This window comes from Acartia tonsa, chromosome 13 (assembly GCF_053477335.1).
Source record: "Acartia tonsa isolate MP-2025a chromosome 13, ASM5347733v1, whole genome shotgun sequence".
In the NCBI taxonomy this organism is placed as follows: domain Eukaryota; kingdom Metazoa; phylum Arthropoda; class Copepoda; order Calanoida; family Acartiidae; genus Acartia; species Acartia tonsa.
The window spans coordinates 5,565,011-5,576,157 of NC_137272.1; the positions used below are offsets into that span (position 1 = coordinate 5,565,011).

The 11,147-nt window shown below is 33.8% G+C and overlaps 3 protein-coding genes across 3 annotated transcripts in view; all 3 read left to right on the forward strand.

The window, feature by feature from the left end:
* LOC145304426 (uncharacterized) overlaps positions 1-271 on the forward strand; it is a 19,052-nt gene extending 18,781 nt beyond the window's left edge. Inside the window, exon 8 of the mRNA XM_080146305.1 lies at positions 104-271. Within this exon, the coding sequence (XP_080002431.1) occupies positions 104-271 (168 nt within the window). The remainder of the gene's footprint in view (positions 1-103) is intronic.
* A 263-nt stretch (positions 272-534) lies between these two features.
* On the forward strand, positions 535-4,406 carry LOC145304427 (uncharacterized). Its single transcript, XM_080146306.1, has 6 exons — positions 535-656; positions 2,010-2,112; positions 2,525-2,672; positions 3,089-3,246; positions 3,721-3,838; positions 4,338-4,406. Exons 1-6 carry the CDS (start codon positions 554-556, stop codon positions 4,404-4,406), a joined length of 699 nt encoding a protein of 232 aa, XP_080002432.1. The 5' UTR covers positions 535-553.
* Positions 4,407-5,797: 1,391 nt separating this feature from the next.
* LOC145304428 (uncharacterized) lies at positions 5,798-10,397 on the forward strand. Its single transcript, XM_080146308.1, has 5 exons — positions 5,798-6,080; positions 6,845-6,955; positions 7,436-7,489; positions 9,200-9,307; positions 10,159-10,397. The coding sequence occupies exons 1-5, from the start codon at positions 5,954-5,956 to the stop codon at positions 10,395-10,397; spliced, it is 639 nt and encodes a 212-aa protein (XP_080002434.1). The 5' UTR covers positions 5,798-5,953.
* Positions 10,398-11,147: the final 750 nt, after the last annotated feature.

An 11,147-nucleotide genomic window follows, 5' to 3' on the forward strand; every position in this document is an offset into this window, starting at 1 on the left:
TCTCTATCTATCTATCTATCTATCTATCTATCTATCTATCTATCTATCTATCTATCTATCTATCTATCTATCTATCTATCTATCTATCTATCTATCTATCTAGGACAAGATAGAGTACCTGAACCGCCTGCGAAGACTGTATGCCTCTAGTGGGCTAAAACCAACTAGTACCCAGAGCACACTGGATGCCAATATTGACAAGCTGATGCGCATTATTGAACAGAAACAGGAGAAACAAAAAGGAAAGATTATTCTTTACAGATTATATTAAAAAAAATCCTTCTTCCCATCAATCTACAGAAGGGGTTATTTTTGGGTTTCTTATCTATTTTTCCTCCCAGGAATCATAATGAATACGACAATTTTCGATAATATTAGTATACCATCAAATTATGACAAACAAAATTATCCATTATATAGATGAATTTGACTATGGACCAACCAAATTTCAAGTCTTTCAGTTCAATGTCCCCTACCCCCTTCCCTCCTCCTGCTTATTCCTAACAAATTAAGACCTAAATGCTAAAGAAAATCTAAAAACACAGAAGAAAGAATGAGAGTGATTGATTTAGCTGATGGAGGCAATATTAAATCAATCAATCATAGACAAAATAATAACAAACGGAATAAAAATACAAATAGATTTGTTGATAAAGGTAATTTTTGTTTTTAGAGCAAAGCAAAACTTTCCTAATTTGAAGATTGATCCAAATTCCGTCCGTCTGCGTTCGAATGATAGAATAGCCATATCAATTTAAAACTTTGTATAAGCAATAAGCATTCCTGCAAAAGACAACTTTATTAATTTTATTTTTAGACCTTATTTTTAAGTGTTACTTTATCCTAATAAAATGGTTTGCAGTTTGGCGATTTCTAAAAGATATTATTGTTGCACTTTTCTAAAAACAATACTTCAATACAAACATAGTTGTTGAACCTAAGCTGCAGCTCTACAAAGTGTATTAAAAAATTAACCGTGTGACGTCAATAGATCCATCTCTTCCCCACTTCTCCTCTCATCCCTCATCTTTATGACGTCACACGGTTAATTTTTGCAGATACTCTAGCAAAGACGTCCAAGGGGGGAACGTAAAGGGATGATGCACCCCCCCCCCCCAAATGAAAAAGCTTGGACTTTAGAGCTTCACCTAAGCTTTAAATAAAATTCGCAATCTTAACCCTTAACGGTCGGGGGGGGGGGGGGCGTTGAACGCCCCCCCCCCATCCGGTTTTTTCTATCTCATTTTCTGTGTGTGAAAGATAAAGAGCCCAAACTGCTTGACTTTTTAAGTGTGGGTATGAGACATAACTAAGAGTTAAATTTTTTTGAATATCTCCATCCTGGCGGGCACAGGATGCCTGCAAACCTGGCAGGGTCATCCAGGTAAACAAAAATATTTTTTTGACTTAAACAAAGCATTATATCTTACCAAAATACTAAAATATCCTCTAGTAGTACATCCTCATATTAAATACAGGTGTTCAAGTCAATTTCAGGTATGATCCTGCAGGTCCTGATACTCCAAAAATTTTTAAAAGGCTCCTGTGGCCGCAATTTTTGACTTAGAGACTTCAAATATCAAACTTAAGCTTTTGTTACATGTCTACATAACATATTAAAATTTCATAAAGATCCGCCGCCGTTTTCCCGCCGACCGCCGACTGTGGCGGCTGGCAGCTGCCAAGTACAAAAATTTACATAAAGATAAACATTTTCTGCAAAAATAAATTTATTCTAGCTTCAAGAATAAAAAAAATTACAGCCGTTTGAAATTTTTAAGTAAAAAAGTACCTAAAAACAATGGTTGTTAAATAAAAGGGTAAAGGAAGCGAAAATTGACCGTGACTTACAGGGGACTTGCCCAAAATTTTTTAGCTCTCTAGCTCTAATAGGAACTGGGATAATAACGCCCCCTTCCCCCCCCCCCCCGACTGATTAAGGTGCGGAAAGGGGCCCGACTGCTAAGGGTTAAGAGTGTAAGTCACTCTTTTATTTTATAATGTTTTAGATTCTGAGGACAGTATAAAAGCTCTGGAAGTGATGGTCCAAGATAACATTGACAAAACTGTTAGAAGAAATAGTCAAAACAATCTTCTCATACAAAATATCAGGTAGAATAATGGATAAGATAATGATAAACAAAATTTACCCCTTTTTACATTCAGATTATTGGTTAAAAAATCTTCTCTCTTTGGAAAGCACAGATAAAATTTCATGTGCTTTCACTCAAGCCTACTTCTGGACCACCGAAAAACACCTCCTCGTTTTATCTTTAATTTTTGAGAAAAAAATCATTCTACCTCTGTGTAGGGGCTTAAATCCTATCCCTACGGGGTTCTTCTTACTTTTATGAGTTGCTATGAATTGTTTAAACTACCCTCATTATTTTTGTACAGCTCTAAAATTTATGAGTATATAATTATATATAAAATCATAGGGGAAGAGTAAGTTAATTTCCCTGAACTGTTGACAAAAGTTTGTTAAAACCTTTGCTTTTTTATTAATACACACATTTTCTTTCAGAAACCCGCCCTCCATAGACAGAAGTTCAAACTCGCCATCCCAAGTTCCAGTAAGGAATAACATCAATTTGTTTGATTCTATTCGCATTAGTGACCTTACAGACCCTAGGGATTATGAGTATGGACAACAAGATTACTATGACTATAGGGTAAGATTTCATTTATATATGTTGTTTGATAGATTAATTGATAGATAGATTGATTGAAGGATTGATGAGATAATTGATTTATGGAATGATATTCAAATTGATTAATTATTTCATTGATTGGTTTATTTATGAATTGATATAAAAATTGTTGGTTAGTTTGATGGATTGTTAAATGGATTGATTGATTGATAATTAGATTGATATGAAGATAAACTGATTAATTTATTGATATATTTAGAGATTTATTAATAGATTGATTGATGCGTTATAGATAAATTACTTGATAAATTGATTAAAGGATTGTTCTATGGATTGCTCAATATATTGATTGATTGAAGGGTTTGGAAGTTTATTGATTTGATGAATTGCTTGATCTATTGATGTACATATGATTGAAAGATTATTTAATAATCTAGGATGGCACGGGAGAAGGTCCAGAAGTATCCAGGTCCTGGTTTAACCAGGACGGATTTGTACCTGTCCACCAGCAACCTGGTCCCCAACAAGGACTATCAGTATCCAGACCTCAGCAGGGTCCATCTAACCATCATGAACAACAAGACAATAGATTTAGGCAAAAGTTCATTGAATAAAAAGTTCATGATTATAGACAGGGGCGTCCAAGCTTTTTTTTTGGGGGGGTGGGGTAAAATTTTTTTTAGGGGGGGGGGGGGGTAATTCGTTTTTGGAGGGGGTAAAATTGCGCGTGAAGCTCGCAACAATTAATTTTTACCCCCCCCCCCTAAAAAAAAAAAATTTATACCCCCAGGTTAGTGGTAAATTTTAAATGGGGGGGGGGGAATGAAAAAAATTTTGGGGGTGCCTACGGGCACTCCCAAATTCGTTTGGGGGGGAGGGGGTAATCCCCACTTCCCCCCCCCCCTTGAGCGTCTATGATTATAGAAATTAATTATGATGCTAATTAGATCTATAGAATTCCAGGACGTTTTAATTTAGCCTTTAAAAATCTTACATGACAAACAAACATATATTTTAATGTATTAAATATGATTGATATGCTTAACAATGACCTTTAAATTAAATTTAGTATGGGAAATTTATTATCACTGCGAGAAAACCAAAATGCTTACAGTAATAATGCCAATACAAATAGAGATATGGTTCCTATAGTGAAACCAAGCTTTGTTAGTGGACCCTTTACCCAGGTAAGTCACAGTAAAGTATACCAGTGGGCCTATTACCCAGGTAAGTTAATCACCTTATTTGATTGAGTGAGTGATGAAAATAGTTTATTCAAAAATGTTTGTTATCATTTGCTTATAAAAAATTATTGGGATCTACTGCAGTTCACGGTAAAATATTGCTGGTAACGAATATTGCCAAAAATCTATTAATTTTAAAGGCTGCTAGCTGCCAAACGGCTGAACGTTTAGATCATGCCCGCACACTGTTTTACGCGTTTTTTCCTAAGTAAAGCTTTCCCTATGCATCATTGGATTTTGGCTATTTCAGATTGTTTGTAGACCTTTTTATGCCGCATAAAATGGTGTGCGGGTATGATCTGTACGTTCAGCCATTTGGCAGCTAGCAGCCTTTAAAATTCATAGATTTTTGGCAATATTCGTTACCTGCAATATTTTACCGTGAACTGCAGTAGATCCTTTTAATTTGTTTCAGGATATATGCATTATTATCTTATTTTAGATAGAGAAGCCAGACTCAAATTCCTACACTTCATCTAGCTTAGACCTTGCAGGAATATTATTCATCTAGTTTTTTTTTATTTGGTGAATTACAAAAATCAACCTTCTATCTTAAATAGCAGAAGGGAAAACCAATTTTTAATACTACTTCAATGTGTGCTCTATAGTGCATAACAGATATTTACTTAAATATATATTACATGCTCATTGATGAGCATCTTTAGAAAAAAAGGATGAGTGTTCTATCTTGAATGGAATTTGAGAAAATCACTCATACTAGACTTGAATTATAGAGTAGAGTTTTGTTACTATAAAACAAAAGTAAGACATCATTTTTCAAATAAAGCCAATTTAGGTTGCAGGGTTTACAAAATTGCGTCCTTTTTGATTAGGGTCGGGCCGTCCGTAAATCCAGAACGGATAGCTTTTTTCGTCAATTTAGGCTTGTTATAATTGTCTTATCGATTTCAAATTTTGCATGGTGATTCCTATAGAAGTTATTAAAGATTTAGAAAGCGTAGCAACTCTACAATCGTAACCAGAATATCCGTGCGCCCGTTTTAAACATGTTGATTCTTAACTTTTTTATCAACTAATTTTTATGTGATATTATTATCTGATTAATCTGATTTTTAAAATACTGATTCTTAGGACAAAAAAGCCATATTTTATAAGTGAAGCATCTCTTTAATCAAGTCCTAAAATGTAATTATGTCCTCATACATTATCTTGTATTTAAGCAGTTTTTAACAAATTTACTTACAATTTTGTTTTGACATTTATATTTTAATTATTCAGTTATGAGACTGTACAAGTGTTAACGTTTGTTTGTCCTACCGTTTCTGAGCTTCGCTTTTTTTTATTTTGTCATCCTTGTTGAATTTAAAAACAGACATCTTGTAATAAAAAATTCAGATAAGCTGAACAACTAAAATATAATAGATGAATAATAAAATAAATAAAAGGAATACTGGGAAGCCAAGAATCTACAAGCAAACCTGTGTCAGGAATTGATTCCTTTTTCTCACAGCTTAGCACCAGGGATGGATCCTTAAATAAATAATTACTTTTTGTATTGTTTCCATTTATCTTCGTACTTTATTTCTCTGTCTAACTAAATTTTTCTTAGTTTCTTAATTTCACCCAAATTTTCGTTTATGGGAAAATTTTTCATCACTTTCATACTATTTTGATTTTAATTTTTCTCTCTTTTTAGTAGCTCTCTAAAGTGCCCTAGCAAAATGGGGATATATTTCATTGCTTTTGGCCTCCCTATTCTATAGACGTCTGGAAATACAATATAGCCCATCTCTTTTCTAGGGGGTTTCTTTCCCCTTCCCTATCTCTTTCCCAATACTATGAAGTCAATATAATAGGTAGGACAAATCGGTGACATCTATCCCCATTTTCCTAGGGCACTAAACACAGCTTCCTCTTTTAATCTTTGTATTTCATCTTCTATTTTCTCTTTCTTTTTATTTTCATGTTTCTTTATTTTCTTCTAATTTTTTCTTTCTCTCTTTTTCAATATTATTTTTTGTTCGTTTTATGTCTACCTGACCTAAATTAATCTATTTTTGAAATTGTAATTATTTATGGATCGCCCTCAGATCCCAAATGAACAGCCAGGCGAAGAAAAGACAAACAGATGTGTTGAATAGTTTGTATGGGGGCACTGTTGGTGTTGGGGGTGGTGGAGGGGGGTTTTCATCCTCCTTTGCAAACTTACTGGCAGGAAAACAAGGTAGGATTGTATTTTTATATGGTAACCTCCCCCCCCCCCAATTAACCTTCCTGGGACCTATGAGAAGCTATCCTGTAAAAGAGAATCTAATCTCTTCAGCAGTTAACGAGGTCCTTTGGTAGAAACAAGCACACAGGACAAACAGGCATCCTGTTAATTTATTATAAGGATTTCAATTGTACATGGGGTGGAGGTACTCATAACTTCAATTTTTTTATCAAAAGCTCTGTATTCTGTGTTAGCCGGATAACGTATCACCAGATGCTAGAACTTTAACCCTTACATTTAGCATATTGATGATTACCTGAATCTTTCCTTTACCCATAGCCATCTTAATATATTGAACTTAACAGAAAGGCTATTCAAATGTTGAGGGTAATCTCAAACTTGACACCAAACTGAGAAAGTATAAATACACTCAATTGAATTATAATGTGTCTTTGAGTATTTAAACTAATTATATTTTAGCCTGTTTTTTATTCAAATTGGTAAAGTGTAAAAGTTTATTTTAAACGTGTGTTTCTTCATTATTTAAAGCATTTCTTAATGTCATGTTGTTTTCCTATTAGCTGTGTTAACAAGTTGTTAAATTTATAAGTAATTATTCATAATATTGCATGCACTAAAAAGCAGCTTATAGTTCATAATAAAAAATGACGTCATACAATACAACTGATCAAAGATAGGCCAGTATACATTTCATTATTGGTCAATTAAAATTGGGCACTATAGGCTGCTTCATGCATAAAACATTAAAAATTTAGGAGTAAGCTCTGGAAGCAATTCTGGTGCCAGCAAATCCTTCATCGACCTGTTGGGAGGAGATCCTCAGAGTGAAGAAGTTGCTGTACATCATGTTGGCTCTGGCTTTGGACAGGAATTAATATTTTAATATGTAACTTCAGACTTCGCTCCTAGCATATAATGACTTTGTATTATTTGTAGGAATAGGCAGAAAAATAGTATAAAACCATCCCACGTCTTAAATCTTAAAAATGAAATAGCCTAATATTATACTAGGACCTATTGAAGCATTCTTAAAATTGAGAACGCAATCAAATGAGTTGTTATCAAAATCTTAAGATTACGACAAAAAAACCTTACTACTTTGTATAAGAGGATAAGTGAGCCACAGAAATTTCAACAAACAATGTTCTCATCTTCAAAACAAATATTTGGATCGTCTATGTTTTATTTTATTTATCTCTACCCTTTGAGAAAAATTTAAAATTTGCTTTAATTTGTTTGAAGCATTAGGTCTTGTTATAAAATTGCCACTAATTCTATAAGGATTTTTTTATTTATTGGTGCATATTTCCTTTAAATTTGCAAACATAATAAAGTATTAAACTTGTAGTTGATAAATGGCACTCCGATAAAACTTGCAGATTTGACCTCTGGAATTATAGGTAAATATAATGAAAACTAAGGATTTCAGGGATTAAGGGAAATGACAATTGGATAATAAACAATCTCATGAATACAGGGATGACAATGGGCAGTTTATTCAATTTTACAGTTCTCATTCAATATCTTCCTAAACCCGTTTTATCTACAAAAATTGCAACAATTTAGCTGAATCAATGCTTACTAGATTTTGATCATCATAGATATTTAAACGGTAAAAGAAAAATTTTTCTCGTATTCATTCGAATCCGGTGGATAGGAACCGGTTCTCATCCATACGAAAAAATTATGTCTAGCATCGTATTATATCCAGCTTTCTACGAATATAAAAATGTACAATCATAAGATTAAAACTAGTTTTTTTAGCCGGTGCCTTTGGCACATCGGGGCTAAAAAAACTAGTTTTATTCTTATAATTGTACATTCTTGGAGATGCGATCCCCAATTTTCAAAATTCTTTGAATGTACGAATAAGACTTTTACAGAAATGCTTTGCATCTAGTCTATCCACCTATGTTTAATATAAAGTTTACACCATATAAGAGTAGAATCTAAATATTTGATTGACGTGCCCCGACAATTATCAAGCGCAACTCAGGCACGAGACACAATTACTTTAGCTAGCCCCGAGGCACCTTTTGTATACTTTTATGTATTTATTGGCCTATCTTTACCAATATAATACCATATATGGGTAATGCTAGCCTAATCATGGTAAATTGTATGTGATTTATTAATGTTATATGCTTATTAAAACATTATGTTTATTGTTAAAGTAATCATGTAACCATTTAGTTCAAGTATGTATGCCTACAACCATAGTTTGATTTACGTCACAAGTTTAACGTACAGACACTTTATTAAACAGACAAATGCTTAGATCCTTATTATTAGTTGATGTTATAGCTTGCACTTCTTAAAATATCTCAGTTATTTATTGACTCTCTAACCATCAAGTTCTTCTGGCTTTAAAGGTAATGACTTAGTTGTTTGGCATGCATTGTAGTTTAAATTTAGGACCCTCAGTACTTAGCATGAATTGTGGGAATAGAGGGATAAGCATTCTAAATAGACGAGCCGACGATGAGAATGTCTATGTGTATTGCAGTAAAAGTAGGATTTTAGTAGTACTCATAGAAGAGCGATCTCCATACCATAATATTGGACAAGCGCCCCATTCGCACTATCATTCTTTATCCACGGAAAGCCGTTTATAATACGATGCGAGAAATAACTATTAACATATGGTTGTCCTGTCTTATTTCCACTGTGAAAAGTCTGTTAATAATTATAAAAAGAATTTGAACTACTAATTTCTTTAAATATCCCTTATTAAGAAGAAAACCTATTTTTTAGAAACCAAACTATATTTTTTGAATTTATCAAATTGTCTGCTAGTAATTTAGCTTCTTCTTGATTAATATTTTTTGTTGGCATTCTTTGCGTTGGTCGCCAAAGTCTTTAGAATTAGCCCAAATAAGAAAAAGTTGCACAGGTTCCAGTACCCAAAGTCCAGGACAGTAAAAAAATACGAACTTAAGATCCATTGTCCCATCCCTATATCCTTGAAACAGTCTAGTCCTAACAAAAGTATAAAGTATAATTTCTGACTTTCTCCTTTGTTGTAAGAAATTTTACAATTTTAACGATGTCATAAGCTTTTGCTATTTTATAAATTAAATACTTGTGTTAAATACTATCCTAAATTATAGATTCTGGCAATGGAGGAGGAATGCGCTACATGGCTGGAGGAACTATAACCGACCCTGGGGGAAGGGATGGTCGCGCAGAATTGGCAGAACAATTATTACGTGAGTCAGGTAGGTTGAAATACCTATATTATATAGCAGGGATCTAAGAGATAAGACAGTAGCCGATATATTGATGTACAATGCACATCCCCAATGACGATACACAAAATTACTCATTTTGCAGATTACAATTAGTGGTTGAAATAATTGAACACTCATCTAAATGAACCATCCAATCAAAATTATGTCCCCAAGGTCATTAAGCTAACGAATAAGAAAATTTTATCATAATACTTTGGGAACTAGTATAATAAACAGCTAAATACGTCCCTTCCCTCCCTGTTTATATATCCACATTTAAATCCCTTTTTTCAAGAAGAAATGTACAGAAAAAGGCGTACCTCTCCAGAAAAATTAAGGCGGTGAATATACCCCTATTAGTGTCCACCCCTCTACAACTCCCATAGGGCGGGCAAATTAAAAAAGTCAAACGAACCCTTAAATAAAGGGGAAGTGTGATAAAGTTCTGAGCTTGATCTTTAAATCATTTTAGTGATGATTTAGATCGGGGCGCGCCAAAATTTCAGCCAATCACAGCGCTGCATTTTGAAAATAAAGCGCTGTGATTGGCTGAAATTTTGGCGCGCCCCGATCTAAATCACCACTAAAATGATTTAAAGATCAAGCTCTGCATATCAGGACGTTATGTAGATAGGTGTATCACCCCCCCCCCCCCCCCAACAATAACATAGTACTATTCTGGTAATATGTATTACACCCTCTCAAAGCTCAAACACCACTCGATTTGGATTCAAGGTTGGTGTTAAAATTTTCAGGTTTGCTTCGCACACTCCATGAATTTAGTTTTTTTTTGCAATGTGTATTTTTTGAGAAAATAGTAAGATAATGAACATTTTCAGGTGCTATGGAAAACAACGGGATGTTTAACAGCCAACAGTCAACCGCCAGGATGGGCCTTCTAGACACGGACGATGAAAATACCGCCGGCGTTAGTAACGAGAAAATGTCAAACAATTGGAGTCCAAAGCAGGAAAATAACGGCGGCGGCGGAGGTTTTGGAGCACTTGCACAAGGAAACAACAGAGAAGATGCCGCGAGAAATTATTTTAACAGGAATTTATCATTTACACATAAATAAATCAGATCCTGTATTTAAAAAGTTTTGCAACAAATTTACTTACAATTTTCTTTAGACTTGTTAAGACTTGCATTTTTATTCTTTTTTTTTCAGTTCTGACTTAAATGTTATAATGTTCGTTTGTCCTACCGTTTCAGAGCTGCGCTTTTATGGACGTTGTCATCCTTTTCACATTGAATATCCCTCCTAATCAATGATAATTAAAGAACGGATGTGAAAATAGTAAGACAAAATTGTAAAAAGTGAAAACTAGTCCACTTCCTACAAATTATAATTTTTTCATTTGCCAATTAAGCAATATACAAACTATACAGCATAAATATAATTAGTTAAAGGGCATACATATTTAGTCCTTTAATGATTAGGTGCCCTTAGTTTAAATGTTTATTTTATTTCAATAAGTTACATTTGTTGTTGTTTTCATATGTTGTTTAGATTGTGTTACATAATTCATTGCTTTCCCATAAAGAACTTATCGATCACCGAGCACCTCTTCTCCAAATGACTAACGCGTGTGGGAACCGTAACCCTGCTGGGCCTATATACTTCCAAAATTCTGCAGGGCTAGCCAGTACCAGATATAGGCCAACCAAACCTAACATATTAATTTATTCTCAATTTGATAAAAACACATTAACAAACATTGATTGGAAGGTGATTTACAACCTTTTCTTCCCCCTAATATTTTCTTTGCTAAAAACGAAAATTCAAACACAGTTTTTCCTTACATCCATGAATAATTTGAAAATT

Bases quoted from the DNA above. Each gene is read 5' to 3' on its own strand.
- LOC145304428 (XM_080146308.1), top strand. From the start codon at position 5,954: ATGAACAGCCAGGCGAAGAAAAGACAAACAGATGTGTTGAATAGTTTG. The intron at 6,081-6,844 runs GTAGGATTGTAT...TTAAAAATTTAG, and splicing joins CTTACTGGCAGGAAAACAAG to GAGTAAGCTCTGGAAGCAAT. The intron at 7,490-9,199 runs GTAAATATAATG...CCTAAATTATAG, and splicing joins TTTGACCTCTGGAATTATAG to ATTCTGGCAATGGAGGAGGA.
- LOC145304427 (XM_080146306.1), top strand. From the start codon at position 554: ATGAGAGTGATTGATTTAGCTGATGGAGGCAATATTAAATCAATCAAT. The intron at 657-2,009 runs GTAATTTTTGTT...ATAATGTTTTAG, and splicing joins AAATAGATTTGTTGATAAAG to ATTCTGAGGACAGTATAAAA. The intron at 2,113-2,524 runs GTAGAATAATGG...ATTTTCTTTCAG, and splicing joins CTTCTCATACAAAATATCAG to AAACCCGCCCTCCATAGACA.